The sequence below is a fragment of the Daphnia pulex genome, chromosome 8 (genome assembly GCF_021134715.1).
Source record: "Daphnia pulex isolate KAP4 chromosome 8, ASM2113471v1".
Taxonomy (NCBI): Eukaryota; Metazoa; Arthropoda; class Branchiopoda; order Diplostraca; family Daphniidae; genus Daphnia; species Daphnia pulex.
Window position 1 is genome coordinate 8,494,138 of NC_060024.1, and position 27,471 is coordinate 8,521,608.

A 27,471-nucleotide genomic window follows, 5' to 3' on the forward strand; every position below is an offset into this window, starting at 1 on the left:
AACGTTACTGTGGAATTGAAATTTAATTACTTATTCTTTTTAGTTCTAAATAAACTTTTCTCCATTTTCGCCACTTAGGAGCCCCCATCTGACAACACTGTTTTGTTCCTAGCGCGCCATCTCGAAATTCTACTGTTACCTAAAAACGTGCCCAACTCTGTCGGCTGCGAAGTGCGAACTGCGAAGTTTGGAGGACGTTGTACTCGAAGTAGTGGAAAAGATTGTGTTAAAAGAATCAAGAATTCAAACTATCTGAGTGCACTGGAAATTGGAATATATAGGTATGGCCCATTTCAATCTCATTTAAAATTATGAACTGCTAATGCTAATTGTGTTTTTTTTTGTGATTTTTCCGAAATCCCAGAAATCGTGGGACGTTCATTTTCAGAAGAAAACGATGGCGGATGATTTACCTTTTCGAGCAGAATATGCAAAGACGGGTCGAGCTAGTTGCAAGAAATGCAAAGAAAACATTCCTCAAGGCACTCTACGACTTGCTGTAATCTTTCAGGTAACATTTTATTTTTTATTGTTTGGTTCTGGACTTTGTACACTAGTACAGTATTGTTGTTTTAGGCTGCCAAATTTGATGGGAAAATGGTTTCGTGGTACCACTTTGATTGCTTTTTTGAAAGGCAACGGCCCAAATCAGCTGGTGACATTGAACATTTTGATCAATTGCGCTGGGAAGATCAAGAGAAAATTAATCAGATGCTCAAAAGTAAAACATTACTAATATTGCTATACATTGTATTTAGTTGATTTCTAACTATTTCCTTTTTCCAAAGAAATCAGTGAAGGTGGGATTGCTGAACCAAGTAAAAAAGGAAAAGGCAAGGGGAAAACAGCTAAAGTTGCTGAACCCTTTTCTGATTTTCTAATTGAGTATGCAAAATCTGGGAGAGCTGCATGTCGAGGCTGCTTAGAAAAAATTGCAAAAGTATTATAATCATTAAGTGCAAGTTCTAAAACGATCCATGTTCAAACATGTCTATAATGTTCAAATTGTAGGATGAATTGAGGATATCAAAGAAAGGATACGACACCAAAGGAGGCATGAGACATGGACAAATGTTGGATATGTGGTACCACGTCAAATGTTTTAAAGAGCGACGAGAAGAATTAGAATTTGTTAGCGGAGTGGATACAATCCCTGGATTTAAAGATCTAACTGCCGACGACAAAAAAGTTCTCTCAAAAGAACTCCCTGCTCTTTCCGCTAAGTATTGACAAGAATCGAAATTTGGAAAATCATGTATTATAACGGTTTCTTTTTTCAGCAAACGAAAAGTTGACGGGGATGCTGTCGACGGACCTTCGGATGCAAAGAAGATAAAGAAAGAAGAAAAAGAAAATGAACAGCTCAAGGAAGAGATCAAGAAGCAAAATAAAATTCAGTTTAAATACAGAGACCAGTTGGAAACTCTGACAAAACAAGAACTCCAGATTCTGCTGGAATACAACGATCAGCAAATTCCTTCTGGAACATCTGAAGTACTTGCACTTTTTATTAATATTTTTATTTTCTTCTGAGTGTTAATCAATATGTCGCATAGTTAAACTATATGCAGCTATTTATCTTTTTAGATGTTGGACCTTCTTGCCGATGTAATGGCGTTTGGAGCTTTGCTTCCATGCAATGAATGCAAAAGTGGACAGTTTTTCTACAAGTGATTAAAATAATAGAAATTTCAAGTCGGTAAGCCTTACCTATATAGATTTACTTCTTCTTCTACAACAGGAGTGGCATGGGTTATCAATGCTCTGGAAACATGAGTGGCTGGACGAAGTGCCCCAACTCGACAACAACTCCCGAAAGGAAACCATTCAAAGTTCCATCGGACCTCTCGGAAAATTACTCATTTTTGTAATAAGGCTGTTGTTGCCATACATTAAGTTACTTTCTAAACTTCATTCTTCTATAGGAAAAAGTACAAATATGTTCCCGGACAGAGGGTAATCCCAGCGCTAACTCGCACTATTCGTATGAATCCAACCGAAGAAGTGAACGTGAAAAAAGAAAAGTAGCTATTTACTCAACTAGATAACGTGCTAGTTCTGTCTATTAATGTTTTCTTTTTCTTTTAGATCCGATTCGAAACGCCCACCCACACTAGAAGGCTTGAAATTCATTCTTGATTCCAAGCTTGAAAAGTCTAAAGAAAAAGTCGAAGCTGAAATAAAAAAATTACTAGGTTCTGTAGGTTCGCGCGTTACCGAAAAAATTGCAGCCGTAATTTCTACGAAAGGTTAGAAATTTGAGTGGGTAGTTTCTCTTATGAGATTAAGCCTTTATATGTGGTATTACTGTTTTACAGACAATTTAAAAGAAAAGGATTCAAAGTTGAAGAAAGCGTCTGAACTCGGTATTCATGTTGTAGACCTTAGCTTTTTGGATGCAATCAAAGCAAGCACTGGCGAATCTGCCTCATCCATTATAACGAAGAAAAACATCGCACCATGGGATTGCCACAGTGTAAATTTTTTTTCTTTTATTGCCCTAATTTTTGAGATTTTTTAAAAACTGTAATAAATCTAGATCGAGAAGCGTCTTGGTTTGGACGAGTCGGGTGCCACGAAATCTTCTGGAAAATCGAAAGGCTCAGGTTGGTTGGACTGTTTATTACTTTTAATGTTTCCCAGTAAAAACTGTAGTATAAGTATGGGGGAGTCATACGCTTTAAACTTGCAAGTAAATCAAGTTCAAGGTCACAACTCAATCCTAAATTAATTGAGTCGTCTGATGACTATGAAGGGATCCAAGTCTGCCCTCATAGACAGATACGCGACTAACATATTTGTTGATTTATTTCACGCTAAAAACGAAGCTGAATCTCGTAACTAAATTGTGTTTTCGTTTGCAGAAAAATCTGGTTCAGGCATGTCCGATAAACTGAAGCTGAAACTTAAAGGAGGAGGAGTAGTTGATCCCGATTCTGGTTTGGAAGATAAAGCACATGTCCTGAAGACGAAAAATGGTCTGTACAGCGTTGTACTTGGGATCGTTGACATTCAAGGTGGAAGAAATTCTTACTACAAGCTTCAAATTCTTGAACACGACAAAGGAAACAAGTAAATTGGCTTCGCTTCCCCCAGTGGCAATTGTAGATAACAACTATAATTTTTTTTTTTTTTTTTTTTTAATTCGACAGGTGGCATGTATTCCGTGCTTGGGGTCGAGTTGGTACAACGATTGGAGATACCAAGCTAACTAAGATGGATACCAAACAAGAAGCAATAGAGGATTTTGTTGCTCTGTACGAGGAGAAAACTGGTAACCTTTGGGAAAATCGAGATAATTTTGAGAAGCAGCCCGGAAAACTCTACCCTCTAGATATTGACTACGGAGAGGTATTTTCTATTTTTCTTGTGTCTTTTTGAAATTACGTAATGACATCAATTTTTTAAAATGTGATTTCCACACTTTCAGTCAGAAATAGATTCACGTATGACGATCGCCAATTCGACATCGAAGCTTCACCGATCTATTCAAGAATTGGTCTGCATGTTATTTGATGTCGAAGCTATGAAACGGACGATGGTAGAATTTGAATTAGATCTAACCAAGATGCCTCTTGGTAAACTGAGCAAGAAACAGCTAGAAAAGGCGTACGGGATTTTAAGTCAGGCTCAGGAAATGTTGGATTCGAAAGATGTATCGAAGACTAAATTCCTCGATATCTCGAATCAGTTCTACACACTCATTCCGCACGACTTTGGAAGAAAAACTCCGCCTGTTCTTAGCGATAACGAAATCATTAAGGTAATGGATTAACTCATTGTCCTTCCAGCATGATGTAGTATAATCTCGATTTGTTTTCTAGTCTAAACTGGAGATGCTTGAGAGCTTGATGGAAATCGAGGTGGCCTTCAGCTTGCTGAAAGCCGGCGATGCTGTTAAGGATAAGGATCCCATCGATGCCCACTATGAGAAGCTTAACACTGAAATTGAAGTAACAATATTTATCCCTTTCATGTTTTGTATTACGTATCATTGCTGATTTTTTAAATTATCTCTAGGTTTTGGACAAGTCTTCCGAAGAATTTAGTGTTATTCAAACGTATGCAAAGAATACTCACGCAGCAACTCATACTCAATATACTCTCGAAGTGGAAGAAGTAAGTAGAAGAGTTTAAGTAGTTTCACGCTAGGACTAGCAGTTAACTTTTTCGTTTTCTTTCCCAGGTATTCAAGGTGGTTCGGAAAGGAGAATCGAAAAGATTCCGTCCGTTCTCCAAATTACCCAATCGCAAGCTCTTGTGGCACGGATCTCGTGTTTCCAATATGGCTGGTATCCTATCTCAAGGGTTGCGTATTGCCCCACCTGAGGTAAAATTACATTTATTTGTTATATATTTGACTTTTTTCTTGATTAACCATTAATCCTTTCTTTATTTTGGGTGAATTTTGATAGGCTCCAGTCACTGGTAATTTCTTCTTGGCTACTCAACTATATCACGATGATTAAACTTGTTAATGCTTTTGTTGTTTTTAGGCTACATGTTTGGCAAAGGTATTTATTTTGCTGACATGGTTTCAAAGTCTGCCAACTATTGCGTCACTTCAAAGAGCAATCCTGTTGGTATGTTGTTACTCTGTGACGTAGCGCTGGGCAAAAGGTATAACTTTGTAACTTACACTCCCTCTAAATTTCTAATTGAAATGTTGATTTTGTAAATTAGTTACGAGCGCAAGGAAGCCGATTACATTGAGAAACTGAAAAAAGATTATCAAAGTGTTCTCGGAGTTGGCAAGACTGAGCCTAATCCCGATGAATTTAAGGTAATTAATTCAAACTTTGGTTTCGTACATGAATCGAGCACTAAACAGCTTATCGTTCGATAATAGATGTTGGGCGACGTCAAAGTTCCACTCGGCAAACCTGCTCCTACCAAAGTTAAGGGATCGTCGTTACTCTACAATGAGTACATTGTCTATGATGTCGCACAGGTAATCAACATCATTACAATGACGATTTTTGTGTCAAATCAATTCTGATTTTGGTGTTTGGCTTTAGGTGAACATCAAGTATCTTATCAAAACGAAATTCCACTACAAATGAAAAGACATTTTTGAACTCCAAACGTTTTGTTAATCACAGAACCATTTCGCATTTTAAGTTTTACCAATGATCGAACAAATTCCCTCCTGTTTTTCCCTAATTACTTTGTTCTGTTCCTACCTCGAAGTTAAACAAGTTTCTTGACAGCAAACCTCAAGACGTTGTTTTAAGTTCCTTTTGATGTGACGTATATAGGATAGCTGACAGGCTGCAACTGGTAAGAATGATCTTTTCCTTTATTTCTTTTAATCCTGTCCATCGAAGCGGATGTAGCGGATATCGGAAGTTGAAGTGGATCTCCTTATACTGTAAATCGGAGTCTCCGTAAAGTAGTTTTTCTTTTCCACGTGCTCTTCATCTAGATCTGGTTGGCGAGTGTTTATATCCTCTCACTGTTTCTCTCACTTTCCTTGTTTCCGTTCTCATATCCGGATGTTATCTTCATCGGTCCCTGCGATACCGTTAACAATGTTGACGTTTGAGAACGAAACAACTTGGCGGTGACGGGTGTCGTACTACTCGATTGTTTCGGACCTATTCTCAGCCGCCAGATTTGAACGATGATAGAATCTTAAAAGTCTCGACAGTTTCCAATGTATTCGATGAAGATGTTACGTAACAGAGATGTATCAACAAAGAGGAGACGGGCAACAGAAATAGCGGCAGCCTTGGCATATTATTGTACACGCGATGGGGAGGGTCGTCTCGGGCTTCTCTGAACTAGGAATCGAATATATTCTGTATAAATATATACACTATGAATGCAGGAATGGGGAGAAAGAACAACACGCTGCAAAGACGATGATGATGAGCGAGAAACTCGATGGAACAACCTAAAAGAGGGGGGGGGGAATGAAACATCAGCAGCAACAGTCTTTTCAAAAGTTTGGGGTATTCGTTGAAAAGATGATAGTGATTAGGATGACGACTCGACAGTGCAGTGAAGAAGAGAAATGCCGAGAGCTTTTAATTGGTTGCCTTGTGTATACATTAGTAGTACTGTGTCACTCGTCCGCACCAGAGTTGCGTATCATAAACATTTGCTGCCGGAATCGGAACAAGGAAAGGGGGGGGGAAGAAGGGAATCGTGAAGATCTGATCTAAACTTGTTAGTTCTTCCTACATTTTCAACAACCTCGTCGCCTATCCTTTTCTCATTTTGGCGGAGGTTTATATATCCATTTTTTAGTTTTTTTTTTTTTTTGTTTCGACGAGTCAAAGTGAAGTAAAAAAAAGGTCTGGGGTAAAAATATGAATGAACAATTTACAAAGCGAAATCGACCGGCAATCATTGGAAACATTCACCGATTGCCGGAGTGACTTTGCTCTTTGCTGTTTGTATATTTTCTTCTCTTTTTTTGTTTTCTATTGATCCACTTGTCGTTTGATGATCGCACGATGCCGTCTCTCGTCGAGAAGATGAAACAACAGAGAGTCGAGATTGGGATACAACAAAAAAAAATAACGTAACAAAACAAACAAGCCACTTTGGCTCAGCCGACTTATTATTGTGTGTAGGAACTTTTTTTTATCTTCTTCTTCTTCTTTTGTGACAGACTGTCGCTTTTCTCCGTTTTCTTTCGGGTCGGCCCGGCTGGAAACCCGTTCATCTGTTGAGCGATGACTTGAGGGTCCACAGCAGCAGCAACACTGCCAAGTGAAATAACCCGAATGTCACTCCCGGCGCACCTATTATCACCGGATTACAGGATTAATTATTATAATTTTGATTGCTAATTAGTTGACAGTTGATGTATACCTTGACTCGAGGAAGAAGGAACTTCTTTCTGGTGACTTACGGGGCGAGAGAGATTGGTGCTGGAATCGCGCGGAGCGTCGCTCATGTCTTTTTGGACGTGGGCGGAGTTTTAATGAAGTGTGCATTAGCGTTTTGATATATTTAACAAAGTTTTCAGTAAAGACGTAGAGCCAAGAAAACTGGGGGGAGATTATGAAAATAGAAAAGATATAATAGAACCTACTTTTTGTCCCGGCGCTGTTGCCGTTTGCAACCTGCTTGCCCGTCTGTAAATCTTCCGTCGATTCTAAACAACCAATCAATTGTCACATTAGACACGAACCGCCTTTTTTTTTAAGTATTTCGACTAGTTCTTCACTGTACCTGTGCTGGTCAAGACTTCACTCTTGGTCGTTTCGCCGGTCTGCTGGACGGTTTTCACCAAGTGGCCCGTCCGATCAGTTTCTGTATAAACAAACGGTGGAATTGGTGAGTTTTTTTTTATTTCTTATTAGACAAAAAAAAAATAACTACAGTGATGGTTTTATGTCACGTAAAAGTTTATATGATTTGGGAGCAGTAACGGCAGTTACCATGGTGTTCTTTCTGCGATCCCAATAACGATAATAATAATTCATTTTTTTACAGTTGGAAGAACCCGGAAATGGCATTCGGCCTTCTATACAGCGGAAATCCCGACATGGACTGCGTAGTCTACGTACGGTCCGGAATCAGAATTCGTCATCCGACGCGGAAGGGAAAGCGGAACGGGAGTCTAGTCTGATTATCCACCAACCAACGACAGAGTAATATTCCCTTTTTAGTGAGCAATTCCTCGCGCCCATCTTATCCAGCAAGTTGATGGATTATTATTAGGAACCTATTTGTGTTCGACAAGGCTGGTGACTTTGTGTGGACCGTCGTAGGCTCATAGTAGCCTATATCGGCACTGAGATATCGGCAGTAGAGCGAAGAGAGCGCGGGACTCATTATATTACATTGATATCTAGGCCACAAAAAGTTGATTCACTTGCTCGGCGTCTCTTTTCCTCTTTTGACTCTTTGCTCTTGATCTCTTGTCTGTGTCCGAGAAGCCCCCCGCCATGGATAATAGATGGTACGAGCGGGGCCGGAGGGTAAAAGAGAGAAAAGAGAAAAAAAGTGGAGGACGCAAGGAGCGGTATAGCAGACGGAGCAAGCTAAACTCGATCAAGCAGGATGCTCTTCCCATGGGTCGGCCCCCATTAGGAGCTGCGCGCCGCTATAGACTGGTATATCAGTCCCGCGCGCTGTTCGTCTTTCTCTATCTCTCTCTCGACTGCGAACCAAGTGAAGCGAAATAAATATCAGAAGAACCTTCCTCCTACACGGACCGAAAAGGAAAATAAAAAAGAAAAGCAAGCGAAAAAAAAGAAAGTAGAGAGGTATAACCTAAAGGCTTTATTTCGGCTCCTAGATGTAGCTGGAAGAAAGAAAGAAATTCAGACAAGAGAAACAAAACGACAGTTGACTCACGTGAAGCGCAATGAGATTTTAGCTCTAGCTCCTTGACTTTTTTCTTTTTATTTCTTTTTTGCTCCTCTTCTTTTTCAAAGGATCTTTCTTTTGACTCTTTTTATTATTATTATTTTCTTTTTTGCTCTGGCTTCTTTCAGCTCTTGTCTTCTTCTTCTTCTTCTTTCTACATTCAATTCCGACAGCAAAGGTCTGGAGTACTAACGAGAGCCGTGCTGATGTTGTCATGCCCTTTTGCCTCTACCCGCGCGCTCCTCGGCGATGGATATCTTTCACTTGCGTATGTCTTCTGGTACTCTTCAACGGGATATACGCTAGATACTACCACTCTATAGACTTATATATATATTAGACTGATGTGCACGCTCACATCTGAAAAAGTGTGAAGAATTCGGAGCTTTATCTTTCGCCTCCCCCCTCTCTCTCTCCACCAGGAAATTCGTCGTTCCTCTGGGCAACCTCCCCCCACGTCTTTCTGTGTGCCATGACGGAGTAATCTGATTCAGTCGCCACTTCACTTTTGTTTCTTTATACCAGTTCTTCTTTCTTCTCTCTCTTGTTAGCCCTCATGTTTTTTCCTCTGTGTGTGTGTTCACAAAAAGAAAAGAAAACTTATTGCCCTTTTGTATTCACGGAGAACGCCCGTCTTATGAATATCCAGCGTCTGTTTTTTTCCTGGTGCGGAGTTGGGAGAAAACGGAATCGGCACGGCTGCACGTAAGATGCTTGGCTTGGATGTCTACTACATCTATTACGTTGGCGCTCATTTTCCGTGTGTACAAGGGGAATAAATCGTCGGGGATCACTTCAAGCGGAGGATGGAACGACCGCTGTTTAATCGCATTGTCAACGAGCTATTAAGGAAATAAGGAAGGAAGCGGGAGATCTCTCCCAGCCGTATCAAGGAGGGACTACATATATAACCTCTCGTCGTTGATCGATTATGATTCTCAATTTCTGCTCGACTATCTTTACTGGCGGCCGAGGGATCGGCTGAACGACATGCGCCACTTGGGCGACGAGTTTTTAGTTCCAGGAAAATGATGAGCCAAACTCAACTTAGACACACTCGACGGAGCTGATTGATCCGGACTCTCTAGTCGAGACAGCCGTATGTTTATTGCTCTTATATACCGTCGTCGTCGTCGTCCTTTTGTTCTAGTTTGAAGCGAATTTACAATAAATGATGAGCAGAACCGCTCGCTTGTTTTCACCCCTCATCCGACAGCGAAACAGCCAGACGTAATGGGCCCATTATTCATTCATTCAAAACGATGATTCTACAAATAGGAAATGACATTCGAATCGGTTCCGTCTCATCATCGCAGATGCATACGAATATACCCTTTTTGGGGTGAACAGTTTATAAATGAATTTTTTGCTCATTTGATGATGTGTGTGGCTGGGAGCTCTGGGTTGGTAATGATTTTTTGATTTTGGCGCTTCTTAAATACCTCCCCCCCCCCCCCCTTGTCCTCTCTCCCTCCCTTGTCCTCTCTCCCTCCCTCCTCCCAGTTTGCACAGATAGATTGTCTGTGTGTATAGGACTATACGCAGACAATGTATATAGACACTCCATCAGCCGTGTGATGATGAAGCTCGTGCACTGCTGCACACATACTATCCCCCCCCCACCCCACCAAACTCCCGCTCCACCCCGGCGTCCACCTATAGACTTGCGCCCGAGCTGCGACGGTGGTAATTAAGGCAAATGAGAGTTAACAAAGAGACAGACAGGGAGAGTGATAAGAACAGGAAGACCCTGTTATGTGAAATTCCTGGACGTTTATACATACACACACACGCACAGTTTGACGGAAACTCTCGGCTCTACACTGCTGCTCATGTCAAGAGAGGCTAAAGAGTTGTACAAACACGACATTATCAACTTGTATGCGTTGGTGTATACGTGTGTGTATGTGCCAAACTGGTTAATATCTTTGTATCAACATTTCCGCCGGCGATTTCATATTCCCGTGAATCAGGAAATGAGCCAATTGGATTGCGATTACAACGAATTTGATGAAGAGCCGTAATAATCAGCAGGCCGTCCTATCCACACATCATCAATATGCTCGACGTCAACAGGGGGCTGAGAAAGAGATCGGATAGCGGCTGTACACACGTATAACGAGCCTGCTGTGTAGAGATATCAATAACCATTTTTCTTTTTTTTTCCCCTCTCTCATTCTTTATTTTTTCTTTATTTCCTCGTACGTCAATCGGCGGATGTAACGGTTGAAAGGGAAGACCGGGAGGCCGAAAGGGGGAAATTGGGAAATAAAAGTCCATATAGGCCTGTAGATCCCATAGTGTATAGACGTACTATATCTAGTACGAACAGAGAGAGAGACATATCCGTTCGATATAAGGTCGTTACTCTCGTTAGCCCTATACAGATATCGGATCCAAGCCGCAGCGTTGACATCGACAATGCCGAGGGTCGGCGGATCAGTTTAACACAGACCCGATGATGTTGTATAGATTTACATTCGTAATATATCAATTTTGGAATCCAATAGAAATACAAAAGGGCCGATTAACGGTCTGTGACGCGACCTTTTTTTTACGATCATCGTCGTACGTATATAATTGGCCTATATAAAAGAAGCGCTCGCGTGCAGCGGCTTATAAATGATAGACGGATCAGTCGAAAAAAAATTATTGAATCGCTGCTTTTTTTTTTAAACCCGGATCGCTTATTATTTTCGCCGCCCTTATCCGCGCACTCTTCTCGGTGATGAATCGATAAATATTCCGCTAGCTGGCTCCTTGCTGTATACACGCATTCAAAACGGGGAATCCGGTCTTCTCTCTCTAGCTGCTGGATGCTGCTGGATGCTGTTGTCTGTTGTTGTATATTATCCTCTTTTGATTCCCATGAGCTGTCGGAAGCGATCAGAATGGCCCATTGTATCCTGACACACACCGACCGTAGTAGTACAGACAGCCCCGGCGTCTTGTCTTCATTATTCACATATCGCAATGAATTATTGAAGAAGATTCTTAAGACCTTTGGATGCTGCTCGGTTTTATACGAAAATCGAGAGAGAGAGTAGTTTCTGGCTTTTTTTTATTTTCACGATCCGCTGCAAACATCAGGCAGACGTGTGGTGGTACAACGTAGTCGTAATCGTACGTTACATATACACACAGCCCGCGCATCTATAATGGAGAGAGTTTAAGACTTCCGACGTGTTCGCCGATGGAGTTTCCTCCCTCCCTGCTGTTCTCCGGGCCGGGCGACGTCACTTCCGACTTGCTGTGTCAAGTCTCGTTATACCGCTGAGACTATTCGACACGCTTTAGGCCGTGAAACGACGTCAACCTCTCGAGACTTGGTTGCCGCCGACAATAACCTTCTCCGCACAGCTCGAGAGAGTTAAAGCTTCGCGTTTATCTGTGCATGGTGTTCTTGTATATAGGCCTGGCTGTGTGTGTATATAACGTCGGTAAATATGTGTGCGCAACACATGTACTCGAAAGTGTACTTCACTGTATATCTATAGAAATGCGATGGAAGGGCAGCAGCAGTTGGGCGGAGCTTCAATTTTTTACGGAAGCGGCCGATATCAACCGCGCCCTTGATCGATTTTCAATCAAAGGCGCGTGACTCGAAATCCCTGGGTGATGTATGTGTATAAGGCAGTCGCTATATAGGGTCAGTCACTCAATGCGCATCGGTTTCCATCTCTTTTTCACGGTCCATTTTCAATTTTAAATGGGCGGATGGGGGAGGGGGAGGGAGCGAAAAGTCAATGAAATCAACTCACGATAGATCTTGATGGTGCCGTCCGTCTCTCCGCGCGGGTTCTTGGCGACGCAGCGGTATCTTTTCATTCATTGCAACATTGAATGAAAAAAATAAAATCACGGAATCGAAAAAATAAAAAATAAAATAAAATTCAATTTCAATGTTAATTTTTCCTTATCGAATTAAGTACTGACACATTAGAAAAAAAAGGAAATGAAATAGAAACTCACGGTCCGTAATCTCTGACGGTCAGGTGGCGAATGGTCAATTTCAAATGGGTCATGTAAGACGATGGGTTCATGTTGGGAGTCGAGAACGGGGCATCTCCGGCAATGTTTTCTATAATGACCATATAGTTTAATCATTATTTTTATATGTTATAATGGTGAAATGATGTATTTTTGCAATTTTTACTTTTCTTGTCGTGAAATCCTCCGTTGTTGGAGGAGACCGTGTAGGAGGAGCGAGTGCCGTTGGACATGTGCTGTTGCTGGACTGCGGCTGTAACTCCGTTGATGCTCTCGATCCTGTACTTTGTCGGATCGTGAAGGACTTGGCCGTCCGGTCTTGCCCAGTAGTGCAGAGCAGCCGGGTGAGCTTCCAGCCAACATTCAATCGTCACTGTGGCACCCAGTGGAGAGCCCACCAACTGCTGCGGTACCCAGACCATCGGCGGGACTGTCCATCATTTAAAAAATAAAAAAATTGAAATGGTATCGTATAACCATCGTATCTTATAGCCAAAGTCGTTAGACGAGAGAAATTTATCACACAACAGTTTCCAACGTTATCTAACGTCTGACGGCACTCTCAGTTGCCAGAGCAATTAAATATAGGAGGAGGTGGGAGTTCAAACTCTTTAGTATTTAATAATAATGAATCAATACGTATTAAGTCTGCAAGCTCTTATGCCATTCGCGATTTGGGGATGTTCAACTTGAAATGCCCTCGGGATACGATCATTACGAATTCACTGTGATGCGCAATGTCGCTGTCTGCTCCCATTTTCGTACCGTTCCGCCCGTCCTCTTCATTCGCCCCCGTTTACGAAACATCTCCAGCAGCCCCTTTTGGAAAAATAACGCACACAGAAATATATCTAGAGCTGGCCCTCCGAGTAGGACGTCATTTGATTCCACGGAACTCAAATACCGCACTGCTCCGCCCCTGATAAATACCGTACGAACTAGACTCGACAACTTTCGTGTCTTTCTTAATTCTCTTGAAGTTTTTTTTCATTTGTTTTGTTTTTCGCCGCCAAATGCGCTGATCTTTTCCGCCAAGTCTCATCCTGTCTTCCGCGGATGTTCATATCAGATCAACCCCAACGAAACAAAAAAACTATTTCCCTTCCGTTAGTCTGGCGTCTCCCGTTTACAAAGTGAAAAGTGTATGTGAGTTGTGGGCAAAAGAAAAAATTCCCATTCAAAAATCAAACAAATCCCTTTGGAAAGAAGCAAACCCAAAACTAAACACGGCCGTCTGTTGCTAAAAAAATGAGCGTCTGCAGGGCACATGTGTGTCAAGCCGCTAAGCGGCTTTAGTAGTTACGTTATTCAACGAGACGAGTTTACAAATAAAAAGCGTCGAAAAGTCAACATAGAGTCAACATAGAGAGTCGAGAGATAGAGAGAGAGAGAGAGCAATCCTGTAATGTAAGTTGAATGTCTGAGCAAATAATAAGAGAGAGAGATGAGAGATGTGAGACTCACAGTCGACGCTGACATAGATCCTCTTGCTGACCGTCGGGGGTACACCGTTGGAGGCGATGCAGAGGTAGACTCCCATATCCAGTCGGCTGATTTTCTGCAGTTCCAAGCTCGAGCCTTCCACTTCCGTGCCTTATTATTACATCAATAAAGCCAGCGGGTTATACACATTTAGTTTGACTTAGGAAAATCTGGCCAGTTCTAATAATACATATATTATACGTCATTATCTTGATAAACATCAACTCGACCGCCGGAGATTGACATTATAGCGGGTTAGAATGGTTAGATGTCTACTCTCGTCTCAGAAGAGCACAGCACACACACAAAACAACACAAGGCCAAACAAAGAAAAACAAAGGGAAAAACTTGTAGTACTAACTGGAGAAGCTCTTGTTGGTGGAGATTTTGCGGCCGTCCTCCCGGCGCCACTTGACCGAAGGCGTCGGCGACCCACGAGCCTGGCAGGTAAGGCTCAAGTCGCTGCCTTCTCGCACGATCACGTCCGAGCTGCTGGCGCTGTCCTCAATCGTCGGCGGCACTGTGCGTAGTCGCATTCGTCGTATTTTTAATTCATTTCGGAAATGACATTTTTCGGAAAAGGTCACCAAAATGGCGCGCGTTTCAAATATAAGGAAAAAGCCTTTTTTATAAACAAATAATGAGATTAAATCTTACCGACGATGTTGAGATAAGCTGACTGGGTTTTCGCCTGGGCCGTGTTGATCTGACAGAGGTAACGTCCCCGATCGGCTTCTTGGACATCGTTCAGGTGTAAGTGCCACGTCCGGTGATTCTCGTGAGACACTGAAACCGTCAGAACAAGTCCGCGTTGCATTAATTGTAACGGAATTTCATTCAGATGTGTATAGGCCTACCTCCGACTCGAGGATTTCGCGTAATTACTTGATTGTACACCGTCAATATGGCGGACCGTTCGAAATGAATCCAAGCCACCTACATGGGAAAAATTTCACCGTCGTTCCAAATAAGAAACATTCAAGTTTGAATCAAATTTGGCCATCGACATTCAATTTAAAGAGAGAAAGTGCAAGAAAAACGAAACAAAACAAAAACAAACAAACAAAGAAATTGAATTGACGAAAGGAATAAAACAATTCTGAAGTATAGCTGGTCTTATAGTCTTATTGATCAAGTGAGCAGCGCTCAAGGAATACGAGATGGGTAGTATATATACAGCAGCTCTAAAAGGGGGGGGGGGCATCGATTTGTCAAACTGCTGTCCGATAATGGGCTGTTTGAAATTGTTAAGAGAGAGAAACCCGTCCGCGAGTGCGAGTGTTGATGGCCGACTATAGAATAAGAGTCTACGAGGAAGACGTGAAGGAGTTGAGGATAGTGCGCCGGCAAAGTGCTGAACTGCTGCTGCTGGCCGGACAGAAGCCGAATGCGCGTTCTGTTAAAGGCAGCAGCAAACTAAGTTATCTACTCTGCTCAGCAATATACGTAAGAGGGCAAGGAGAGGAGACTGATGCTGGGAGGAATAAGGACAGCGGGAGCAGAGAGTCGTGGGGCAGCTGATTCGAATGTTCAACAAAAGACGGACAGCCCAGCAGTGTGTGTGTGTCGTATGGTGTATACATATACTGTGTGTATACTCTCCCGGGGGGACTTGATAGTTTGGATGGAAGAGAAAGGAAGAGAATAGAAACGAGTCAGAGTGAGAAGTTGCACAGGCGGGCAGAAGATTCGAATCGGGCCCACGCCCATGAAGTGTCGACGACAGCAAAGAATGACCAAGTCTAAAACGTCAATCATTTGATTGAGGGGGAATAGTCTATAGGCCGCGGTTCATGCAGTTTGAGGCTATATAGACAGGCGGGTGGACTGGGGGGCGGACGGACGGGGGGGGGGCGAGTTGAAAGTCTAAAATGTCTAACAAAAAGAAAAAAGGGAAATGTAAAAGTCAAAAGAGCAGAAGAAGAAGAAGAAGAATAAAAGAGAAAGAGACTTTGTAACTGGTGCCCAAGTGTCGAACGTGACAGGAGAACTTGACGTCTCGGCCGACGGGTACCGTGATGTTCTGTACTGCGTCCACGAATTCCGGCTCCAAGTGGCCGCTCACTGTGAATGTCAAACAGAAATTGTCTTTTACATTTGTCGATGTCGTCGCCTCCTTTTTGACTTTTCGCTTCTGTGTTTGGTATTCAATTCTTAGATTTCTTTTCTTTTCAAGACTTTGAAATTCGCTTGAAATTCACGAAGAAAAAAAAATCCAGCGACAATAGAAGGAACGAAATAGATCATATACGTATACACATGCGGCGGCCATACAAAATGATTGTATTCACATTATTATAGACTCTAGAACGTACGTGTAATATGTACTATGTATAAGAACACTAGAAAGGGTGAAACCTTTTGACGGCCAATTAATGTAAAAACAATGTCGTAAAATAGAAGGAATCACCTTCAAAAGAAACGAGGGACAGGTTTCCATGGCAATGCACGTCAACCACAACGTACAGCAAATTGCAGAGCATTTTATTCCGGCGGAAGGTTCATTTGTTTCGAAAAAAAAAGGTTATATTCTAAAATTAAATGTCGCTATATAATGAAATAAAGACTGGGGCGCACTACATACTTGGAAATTCTGCGCAACAAGACTAAAAACAAGGAAACAGTTTCGCCAAAGTTTCGTAAAAAGATTATCGAGAGGAGATTTATCTCAAGATTTATCTTTCAGAATGAGCGGGATAAAAATAATAGGCTATAGAATATTAGCCAGAAAGAGCTTAGTATATCTAGACTTTATTTTGTTTTAGATTTTGGACCGTTTTGGACGTCATGTACGAAGTATAGATCGTTGAAAGATGTATAGATTCGCATCATTCGTCGCAGTCGAGCGCAAATAGATGGGCACACGGGAGAGCAACACATTTAGTCGTAACATATAAGCCACAGAACATGTGTGTACACCCAGATGAGAGAGAAACACGGAGAGAAACTAATCGCATTTGAATAATTAATCGACTGCAGAACGAGCTGACGCACAGTTGCGAGCTAGATAGGAAGCAAGTTGCCATCTGCCATCAGGTCGCCAGGGAAAACAATAATATCTTGTGAGGGCGAGAGAGATGCGCTAGGTGAAGTTGAAGACTGGGTGGGTGGAGTACCGGCCTCGTTTTCGTTTAGCCTATTGCGTTGTCATGGTCAAACAATATGTATACTACACCGGGCGTATATATAAATTCGAGCCAAACACGTCCTATTTACTGTTCAGTTTACATAAGTTGGAATGCCATTGACTTTAATACGGAGGCCTATTTATTCCAACGTGTGTTGATCTCGTTTATTTTTTAGTTATTTAAACATAGTCAATTCAAAACAGACGAATTGCGTCGGGGAACAAAAAATTTCGTCTTTATTTGATAAGAAACAATTTTGATACTGAAAACGTTCATGGGAATTGAGAGCTCACGCTTCAATTCGCCAATTACATCATTCCATTTTACCTGGGCGCTGCTGTGCGCCCCGTGTAATTGAACAACAGACGAGACGGACTGGGTATTACCGCGTACAAGAAGAAGAAGAAGAAGAAAAAGTTTCTCCAATGAAACGATGGATAATAGACTCTTCTTTTCTGACGATCAATAAGACTTCTATTCATAATGGGCTGTAACGGAATCCACCGTCTAAACCTCTAGAGGTTGGTGTATTATGCCTCGAGTGTACACACCTAACGAGTAGCAGAGCAAGGAGAAGAGGGCTATATAGCCAAGCTAGCTTCTGGAAAAAGGACGTGGTAGAAGCGCCAGGAGTCAGAAGAGGCAGTCGAGGAGTAACAAGATCTTTGAAGATAACAAGGACACTGAGACCTGCTCCTCTTCTTATATATATATATAAATACTACTACTACTACTTCTATACTCTACTACGAGACTCTAATGTCGGCTATTATGTACACCCAACGTTTGGGGTATGGGGCCAACATCGGGTCATCACCCCCCTCTTTTGTTTCTGGGACCAGGCGGTGAGATTCCCTCATATACTTGCGATATTTTTACACAGTATTCATCTATACTTTTGTAGTTGGAAGTCAAGAACTCAAGAGTCACCTAGCTACCCTTCCTTTTTTTCTCTCTCTCTACATCCCCATGGTCTTTTTGGGTTCCACTTTTTGGCCGTCTCTTTTTGCGCACTTGGCGACGGGACTTATCTCTCAATTCGCACCACTCCAACATGTTCCCTTTTCATCGCCCAGACTCCCTTCTTATTTCTTTTTCCTACTTGTGCACAGCAAAAGAAGGAGGACGCGGTTCTCCGACGGCAATCAGAATCTGCGTTCCCTGTGCGCTGATGCCGGAGACCGAACGACATGGTTCCGAATGGCCGGTTGCGAGTGCGGCTTTTCCGAATCAATTGTCGATATAGCCTACTATAGTATACTCTTGATGAAATCAAAGAGGATGCGTATAGTACTATATAGCCTAGTAGATATATACACACACACACTCTGGCAGACACAGGCTATATAGTCTACGAGATTATGTGCGGATGCAGCGGTCATCCATACGCAAGCAATAAAAAAAAAGGGAATGCGCAATCGAATTTCGATTCTTCCATGTGCGATCCGTTCCCGGTCTATTCGGACACACACACGGTATCAACGTCGATCGCGGCCAATTTCACGGACTAGTGAACCGAGGAGCCGCCCGGCCTCTGAGTTCGCCTCGCCGGTCCACAGGTATACACACGTCGAGGAAGAGGAGCAGCAGCCTCATTCCGCACGAGCGCATGCAGCAGACGACGGTTCACGGTCATTGCGCTATAGCAGTTGACGTTCTTTTTTGGGGTCTTGCGTATCTCCAATGATTTTCTATTTATTGGCTTTTCATTGCTCTTTCCCGGAATTGTCACATCAATAAAAGAAAGCTGGCTACACATTGGCAAGACTAATACAACAGCGATATCCTCTTCAATTGACGTAATACGTATGTTCTAGAAGGCTTTGGCAGCGATCACATCTTTAAACCCTTGATCGAAAGATCACTCCTTTGATCATCTGTGGAACTTGATCGTATAGGCTGGAGGAAGATTGACGACTGTTGCAGGACGAAGCCAAACAACAGGACATAACAAACATTTAGCCAAAAATCTAAAACATTTTTCTGTGAACTGCTGAAAATGTTGTACCGAGCGCTAATGAGTTTTTGAATTCTTGACAGCTGCTTTGAAAGCTGTAAGAAAGTGATCACTGAATTATATCCACATGACGTAATTTATTATGATTCACTAGTATTTAAGCAATTTACTTGCATAACTGTTTATTTTTATCGTCTTAGGATGTCTTGAGAGGTTTATCAAAGTCCAAGCGCAAATTATTACGTGGAAAAGAAAACATTCAATATTTCCGTCGGGTAACGCGTATACGGCGTTAAAAAAAACTGATTTTCCTTAACCCACGAGAGCTAGTTGGGAGCCAAAGAAACTAATACAGATATTGGCATTTGGGAGGACTCTAATAATACACAGCGATCCTCGTCAATTGCTTTAATATGATGGAAGGCTTTTGCAGGATTACACATCTAGCTTCTCCTTTAGTCTTGCGGCTCTGTTTGGTTTTGTATCTTAGTATATAACTTGAGGACCATAGCGTCGCCAAGCTCTTTGTCATTTCGAACGCGTTTTAACGACCCGGATGAAGTGCGATGATGGCTCCTGCGCTGCGCTCCTTGTTTGCGGCTTATAATGCAACCTTGATGTGGCTGATGCTGCTGCTGCTCACAGTTTAGCTTGATAAGTCATCGCGCGTAAGTTGTATAATATATCACACATTCCCGGCTGCTGGCTGCTGAGAGGAAGAAGAAGAAGAAAGAAAAGAATAGAAGATAGAAGAAGGTGATGATGAAAGATAGATGCGGCTGCTTGGGCTCCGCCAGAGGAGGAGGCCAAAGATGATTTTAGTATGCGGCGCGCGCGTGACGCGAAGCTGCTGCTGGTGAGGACACGCTCAGCGGATTTCTAATATGTTACACCCGATAGATCCTAGAGATTCCTCTTCTTCTTTCCAGCGCGGCGCAAGGATCACTTTCAAACGTGTAACAGACGCCCGTCGATTTGTCAAAGCTTTTCATCCTTGCGCCTTTTTGCCTTTTTCGGTGTCATATTTTTCATTTTTTCTCTTTTCTTTTCTTGAAAACATTTTGAGATGGAACAGAATCTTTTGTTGTGATTATGGGAATAAAGCAAACGGCTAGACACGGAAGGATTCGTGTGACATTTTTCGTTATTTACAAGGGAATTCCACCGATCCAGCCGAGCGAAACAAATTTGTATCGTTCGTTTATTTCCCTTTTTTTCGTTTATCCTTCGCGCTAACAAATGACTTGCTCATGTGTGTATAACCTTTTTGAATTCGTCATTTATTGGTATCCCGGCTGAGATGCTGTGTGATGTGTATACATTTTTGACACAAATGTTTTTTTTTATTCCCCGCGTTTCCCTTTTAATTCAAACCAACAAACGCTGCTGCTGTGTGCGTGTTGTCAATTTTCTATTTGCGGAGATTCTTCAGTCTGCTGAGAGAAGATGTTCAAATGTTTAGTGAGGCCTCTCTCTCTCTCTCTTTCTCTCCTTCCTAGCGTGGATATCTTTGGCGACGTCAGAGAAGAAGTGGTTTTCGACGCTCAACTTGATAGTGTGTATAATGGTGCGCGGAGGAGTGGAGAGGACTCTCCAGTATCAATCAAATGGAGCCCTTCAAGCGCCTCACTCCCCTCTCTTTTCTCCTCTAGCTCCTTCACGATTGATTGAACTCTGGCGATAGCGCAACAAACGGTAGTTGGAGATTGATTCCTTTCTATTTCGGTGAGGATTTTGACGACTTTTTTTTGGTATTATTGTGTAATGGGCGGAGACGGGAAGGGAGTAACAGTATATAGAGTGTGTCTTGGGCTCTTGGCTTATACGAGAGGAATAACCTGCGTGAAAGTGACGAGGTTATATATACCGGCGACAGATTTCGGTATATAGGTGCCATACAAGTGACCACAAATCACGACGAATAGAGACTGCGATCGAATTGATTGATATATACCTTCATCAAATCCCGGAATAACTATGTATATTATAGCGTCATATATAGGCTTATAGATATATATATGAAGAGCATTTGCATAGATGAATGCGATCCTGTCCTGCAGTAGCTGATCGAATGGGGGAAAAAAAGTCTCGAAAAGATTTGGGAATGACTTGACAATTTTCAGTTGCGCTTTCTCGAATGGTATATGGGGCCTTTTATTCGACGCAAAATCGGCTCATTTCCATCTGCCTTTACGGATTAGATTATCATTGTCAAACTCGATTGAATGTTGGTATTGAGAAACGGTTTTTTTGTGTCTTGCTGGTGAAGAGAAAAAGAAAAAGAAAACTGGTGAGCGTATATACATCGATCGTCATTGGGCCATTCGGCATCAGTCAGACGAGTCCCAGTCAAATGTATCTATAATGGAGAGACGTTTGGGTTTGGCATGTTGCGTGCAAACCGCCATAACGCGCCCCATTTCTCTCTATTAGGCCGACACCCGATCCTTCCACGACTGAGTGGGGATATCGTGGCTGGCTGCATCTGCATCATCCCGCCACCGGCAATAGGTCAAAATTCTTCGTTCCGAATAACATGTGCAGACAGCGACCGAGTGCCACGACGCATCAGCGGCGAAATGAAAAGGTTATGAGATGCGATGATAGGGAGTATCATAGCAGCCTAGCTCGCCATCACTGCCTAATCTAATAGTCATCGATTTTAAGCGGACACAGAGCGTATAGTACATACGCCAGACTAGCTATCTAGATGGGCGCAGCGCAAAGAAGCGGGTGGTTGGCTTTAATCATCCTCCTCCTGTCGGGTGGAGCCATTTCCGCCAAAACATGTATCGGAAATCTTGATAAAATGATCTCCTTCATGAAGTCGGTCGTCTATATGCGTCAATTGAAAATTGATTGATCCTCTATACTATATACACGAAAACATGTCGGCGCTGTTTATACCTGTCACGATCTAATACAGATTGCAAAAGGGTCATTTCCTTTGATGATTATAGCAAACGCGATTGCATTATCATGTTGTATCCTGTATTATAATAATACACGTCCTGTTTCACGTTTAATTAAACGAAAGTATTGCATAGTTTTCCGGTGCTCAGTCTTTTGTTTGCGCATTATTCCTCTCGATTTCCCTTAACGTTCAAGCGGCTGTTGCTACGAAGAACAAGGAGAGAGGCACGTCCAGCTCTTCAATCTCCTCCCAAGTTAGCCACTGCTGCGCATATTGCACAGCAGTTAGCTTCTTTTTTTCTTCGCTTGTTTCTTCTTCTTCTTCTTCTACTTTTCCTTTATTTTTAAGACGATGTCTAGTGATACTAGAGAGCGGAGAGGAGCTATTCCTTACAGCCGATGGCCACTCAGGCAAGGAGCTTTGATGGGCTCGTGGGGAGGCATGAAACCATTTACGGGTGCCGCAACGCCAATCAAAGGCTCCCGGTTATATCTATACTTGTGTAACTCGGATAGACAGAGAGAGAGTAGCTAGCGAATGTTAGCCCTCGAGAAAATCGCCCCCGCGTCATTTGAAATACCGGGCGTGCTTATTTCGCCCTACTTAGATTTATGTATTATATAGCCGCGGCAGTTGCCGTCTGCTTGGGTTGTTGATACAACCAATTCCACCCACACCGCCGAGCAATTAAACATTCTACGTACGTATATTAAGGTACTATAATGCCAGCATCACTCTATATGCATAATATCTATACGCCGCTGGCGGATATGGGCGAATACCTATAACAACTCGTCAAAGTTCAACATGTATGACCGCGTTTCAATATTAGTCAAACGTCTAATTAGTCCGGATACTAAATACGAACCCGACCGGATCTAACGAGCGCAACCCACGGAATACATATAAGGATGGAATCAATTCGAAAGAAAAACAGAAATAACATTTTGCATGGCCTCTGATGGATTACCTGGAGATGCGGCGAGTAACAGGAGACCGACGGCGAGGAAATAGAAAGTCGTCGTCGTCGTCTTCATTTTGTAGAATCAAAACTTTTTCTTCCTTTTTTTTTTTACTTGTGCTGTGCGGGGGAAAAGAACCCAGAAAAAAGGCTGCGGCTGCTGATGTTCCGCGTGTGGGCGCTATAGACCGACGACACGCAGCCTACCGACGCTCGCGGCTTCAGACGTCGTCGTGTCGCTTTTTGGGATTTAACAGTTCAATCGGGGGCGACGGTTTTGTACGGAGGCGCTGTATCAATATATCAAGAGAAGTTGATCTCTCTCTTCTGCGACTCGGTGTATAGATGTGTAAGCACTGGGCTGTGTGACAACTCGACTCCTGACGGGCCGGGAGACTGGTAGTGAATGGAGTCTGGCCTCCGTCGGCTGCCTCTCTATATGGCGCGCACACACGGAACTCGAAAGCGCGGAGCCGCTCAGATGGAAAGGGAGGAGCCAGTTAGGATGGAAGCTCCTGCTTTTTAGCTGTGTATAATAGCATGCATACATATAGTGTATAGAGAGAGACCATGCAGCAGCTTCTCTTTTACATCTACGACTGTATACATCTTAAATAGAGGCATAAGAAGTGGCCCATCGCCTATTATGCCCACTAAATCGTTTGCTTTTATCGACAGTCGAGCTTCGGATTGGACCAACTTTCCTTTTTCCTTTTTCTTGACTTTTAACATCCTCCTCTCTCACTTGAACCGAAATGGGAAAAAGAAAGAAAAAAACAAGATCTCATCATCAACTTCTGCTGTTGTTGGGCTCCTTGGCGCACTGGATTTAAGACGAACGTTATATTCTTGCTCTACAGCTATATATACTAGTACATAAGGAATTTCCATAATAATCAGATCGTGATTGAGATGTAGGCCTATATCCCGCGGCTTTTCATTCCCCCCTATCGCCTGTGATAACGAAGAGAACAGCCATTTCCGACGACTCAACAGGCAAAAAGCGTGCTGCTCCTTCCGGCTTTCTCTTGCTGTGTACACACATAATCGGGGCGCGATATATGTGTGTTGCGTCCCGGCGTCTATATAGACTCCTCGTGTTCTGGCTGATGCCTTGATTTCTCGTCTATATTATATCTGCAATCTCCAGACAGCCAGGCTAATAGGCTTGCCGCTATACACACATAGAGAGCTATTTTCTAAAAAAGAACATGTGCTGCTGCTGTGTTGTTTTTTCGGTTGATTTCGGTTAGATATAGTTCGTGATCGCGCACGATCGGACGGGATCATCACTGTTGTTCCGGCTCCGTCCTCCTTGTCATCAGCTCATATGATCAGTGAAACGAAATCGAGTGTAGAACCGGTGACGCACTTTATGGATGGTTGCTGTCATCTTAAAAAGTAGAATATCGTTGGACCCGTCGATCTTCCGAAAATGAAGTCGAAAGGCATCGACGTAGAAACGACATTAATGGGCTGTCAGGGATGTCACCATCGACTCGGTTGGGTTCGAAAAGTCAAGCGAGCAACTTTTTGATCCAATTTCAGATTGGAATAACCAACATACATTTAGTTCAGAATCTATACTGGCTTATAATAGTTGAGTGGAAATGTTTTCTAATTAATGTTAGACAAGGGAAGATTGAATGACAACAGCGGGGCCGTGTTCATTTGATCCGGACGCAAATTGGCGGACGGACCGCATATTACACAAGCCACCGCATCAGTCAAAAAGCCAAGACACACGAACCATGCACCTTTCCTTTATGCCATATCAAACATATAGGCTATACACAAAATATATATAACCTATGATAGCATTTCCTATAGCTCCCCGTGCTCGGCTGGATGCGATAGATGTGCATATAGCCTCTTGTTGAAACCATAGATGAGTGCAGGATCTGGCTGCTGCTGGTATAGTGTGACAGCCAAGATGGCACGAGATAGATATACGTGCTCCGGTTGTATATATACCTACTCTAGACGACTGTATATATATACTGTATATATATGCTCCACTGTTGTGTGTGTGTGTGTGTTGTATATACACATACGTACACACACCACCCGCTGCTCTATTCTCCTCTTTATACATTTGTGATGGGCTACAAGAGTCTTTTCAACGCTCAACGATGGATGATGATAAAGCACAGAGGACCGGAAACACTCGCATTGCCACGCAACTGTGATCACCGTGATTCGCCACGGACGACCCACGATGCAAGATGACAGCGGAATATCTAAAACCACACCGCGTGTGTGTGTACTACGACCCACCTTTTCAAGCCCGCTAAACATTTGTAGTCGCTGGATATAGTCGACGACGTGAATGTGTGCACAATTGGACAGCATCTAGATGACGTCGCGGTCTATTATTCTCGTCTATACTCGATGACTCAATCTGACGGGTATACACCTACACTCCTGATGATGTTACCCGGAAGAGAAAATGGAAAAAGAAAAAGAAAAAAAGAAAAAGTGAACGGTAGTTTGTGGCTAAATTAGCTTTGCTTTCGCTAATTTGCTTATCATTTCTCTCAGGCGCTACTGTTTGGATGACTAATGAGTATTTTTGGACACTGTTTTATTTTGATGACCGCACACTGCATGGAAATCTACGTCATTTTTCCTGTGTTTTATTACATAACTGTGAACTGGCCATTGTTGTTGTTGCTGTTGGAAGGAAGATGTTAGAAATGAATGAGGAGTCATCGCGATCAAGTCCAATGACCATTGTGGATGGAACTGATGTTGGCCGGCAACTAGGCCACAATGACGATGTCAAATGGTGTCATTTTTCAATGGCAGGAAAGATGAGAAGCAAATGCCCCTACACAGCAAGTGCGACTGTGTCATATCTATCTGGCTTCCCTAAAGCCTCTCCTGTACTTTGTATTATTTGTACCATACGTATATAGACGGCGACTTATTCTCTTGTCTCGCGGCCAACTTATATTCACGTTGAAGTCATTTTTGTTTCCTCCCTTTTTTTCATTTTTGGCATTTTATTTTAAATTCTTTTCCTTCCTGGCCTTACCTTTATACGTCTTTGACGACTTCAAAATAAGGAACTTTTATTTCGGCAGTCCGATCACGTGTCGACCGTTGCTTCTTGACTACGGGCTTATGGTCGATTCGCCGGCGCTCGTCTCCGTCGCTAGGCGCTTCGGGATTGGAAAAAAAAAAACAAAACAAAAAAAAAAAACAACAAACTTTTTTATTTTTGTCGATCTTTTCTCATATATGGAATACATAACCTTTACATACAGGCTTAAAAACTTATCTACTCTTCCCCCATCATCTCAAGCTATAAATGGGATCGTTGGATCGTCATATTTTTTTTTGTATTTGCTTCATTTCCTTTTTGTTATATAATAGGTCAATCTTGAACAAAATTTTTAATCCGGTCAATAATTCTCTTACATAGGAAGGAAAAGTTTGCCATGGAAAAGGCCTTTTTTTCAAAGAAGGGCGCGATAAAAGAGTGCGCAACTGCGCATCATGCATGCTGAGGTTAGATAAGAATACGAAGAAGGTATTTGAAATATCAAAGATCTCTCTCTCTCTCTCTCCCTCGAAAAAAAAATAAATCTCCCAAGTTGACCCGAACCAAACGCTCCGTTGTTCACCCAATATATCCTTTTTGGCTTGTTTACTCGCCCAGACGGAAAGCAGCGTCTATGGAGATAGAACTTACTACTGTTTCTTCTTCTTTTATTTTATACTGTGGGCTTTTTTTCCCCCGCGTTATATCCTCAAAGTCATGGATTATTCAAAACGCCACTCGCTGACCGACAGCACATGTCCGCGCGACGGCAAACCCTGGGAAGAGGAGAGAGGACCTGCGGACCGTATACAACTAATACACAGAGAGGCGGAAGCAGAAAGAGAAACATCAGTGAGGGGACCCAAGGAAAAGAAAAGCCAAGACTTGATGTTGGCAAACTGCTGACCAGAACAGAATCAAAAGACCAACAGCCAGTACAAGCAAAGGAGTCCGTGTAGAAATAAAATCACGTAGATCCTAGCTAGCTGGTATAGTAGGTACACACACAGAGTATAAAACTATATACAGTCTCTGCTGCTGTCTCTCTCTCTCTTATTTTCTCTTTTTCTCGGACATCTTTAAATGAAACACATGTAATATAGGGCTCCGACAGTTGACGGTGGAGTTCTTTGCTGAATTCTTGTTAGAATAAAAGTTTGAAAATTGTCGGAAACGCGGACGCGAGTTGAACTAGACGTTGGGATAGTCTGCGTTTTTCTAGCGAACTTTTCTCTCTTTCTCTTAGAGTTGAAATGCTGTACATGTGTCTAACTGCAAGATGCAAACTGAAAGGCATATTATTATATACGATGCATGTATCTATGCGCAAGTTTCATCCCCTCTGGATATATATATCAACTTGAAATCCATATCAAATCGGAACGATGTACTATATAAGCAAGTCGGTCTAGAAGCCGCGGCTCTCATCACTTGGCATTCAATGGCGACAATAAACCAAAAAAAGGACGGAAGAATAAAGGGCCTATCTTTCTTTCATTTTGCGCGTCGATTCAAAATGCTGTTCGATATTATAGCGTGGGTCGTGTATACATGCACAGGGCAGTGTAAAGAACACACGCGGAAGATATATGTCAAAAGGGCTGCGCGCATAACACTACAGCCGCCACTGTGCACGGTCGGTTCAAGTTGTCACGTATATTCTAA

At 42.5% G+C, this 27,471-nt stretch overlaps 2 protein-coding genes across 3 annotated transcripts; one reads left to right on the forward strand and one right to left on the reverse strand.

Annotated features, from left to right (window-relative positions):
* The first annotated feature begins 123 nt into the window (after positions 1 to 123).
* LOC124200361 (poly [ADP-ribose] polymerase 1-like) lies at positions 124 to 5,214 on the forward strand. The gene is made up of 23 exons (XM_046596570.1): positions 124 to 281; positions 365 to 511; positions 577 to 721; positions 789 to 940; positions 1,012 to 1,223; positions 1,281 to 1,494; positions 1,588 to 1,670; positions 1,742 to 1,867; positions 1,926 to 2,024; positions 2,089 to 2,249; positions 2,319 to 2,476; positions 2,540 to 2,606; positions 2,865 to 3,072; positions 3,153 to 3,351; positions 3,431 to 3,763; positions 3,825 to 3,953; positions 4,021 to 4,119; positions 4,187 to 4,330; positions 4,416 to 4,428; positions 4,497 to 4,620; positions 4,684 to 4,783; positions 4,850 to 4,951; positions 5,019 to 5,214. The coding sequence occupies exons 2-23, from the start codon at positions 398 to 400 to the stop codon at positions 5,061 to 5,063; spliced, it is 3,027 nt and encodes a 1,008-aa protein (XP_046452526.1). The 5' UTR covers positions 124 to 281; positions 365 to 397; the 3' UTR covers positions 5,064 to 5,214.
* Positions 5,215 to 6,424: 1,210 nt separating this feature from the next.
* Positions 6,425 to 23,171, reverse strand: LOC124200364 (lachesin-like). 2 transcript variants are annotated; one of them, XM_046596573.1, is made up of 13 exons: positions 22,770 to 23,171; positions 15,752 to 15,864; positions 14,658 to 14,736; positions 14,458 to 14,586; positions 14,162 to 14,320; positions 13,783 to 13,911; positions 12,485 to 12,748; positions 12,301 to 12,409; positions 12,090 to 12,148; positions 7,186 to 7,266; positions 7,046 to 7,108; positions 6,823 to 6,909; positions 6,425 to 6,752 (listed from the first exon to the last, which is right to left on the reverse strand). In XM_046596573.1, the coding sequence occupies exons 1-13, from the start codon at positions 22,834 to 22,836 to the stop codon at positions 6,670 to 6,672; spliced, it is 1,422 nt and encodes a 473-aa protein (XP_046452529.1). In that variant the 5' UTR covers positions 22,837 to 23,171; the 3' UTR covers positions 6,425 to 6,669. The 2 variants fall into 2 exon arrangements, with proteins under 2 accessions (XP_046452529.1, XP_046452528.1); XM_046596572.1 differs by having other exon boundaries at positions 6,823 to 7,108; positions 22,770 to 23,158.
* Positions 23,172 to 27,471: the final 4,300 nt, after the last annotated feature.

Bases quoted from the DNA above. Each gene is read 5' to 3' on its own strand.
- LOC124200361 (XM_046596570.1), top strand. From the start codon at position 398: ATGGCGGATGATTTACCTTTTCGAGCAGAATATGCAAAGACGGGTCGA. The intron at 1,671-1,741 runs GTGATTAAAATA...CTTCTACAACAG, and splicing joins AGTGGACAGTTTTTCTACAA to GAGTGGCATGGGTTATCAAT. The intron at 4,952-5,018 runs GTAATCAACATC...GTTTGGCTTTAG, and splicing joins TTGTCTATGATGTCGCACAG to GTGAACATCAAGTATCTTAT.
- LOC124200364 (XM_046596572.1), bottom strand. From the start codon at position 22,836: ATGAAGACGACGACGACGACTTTCTATTTCCTCGCCGTCGGTCTCCTG. The intron at 12,749-13,782 runs GTGAGTCTCACA...AATGATGGACAG, and splicing joins GATCTATGTCAGCGTCGACT to TCCCGCCGATGGTCTGGGTA. The intron at 12,149-12,300 runs GTGAGTTTCTAT...ATGAATGAAAAG, and splicing joins ACCGTCAGAGATTACGGACC to ATACCGCTGCGTCGCCAAGA.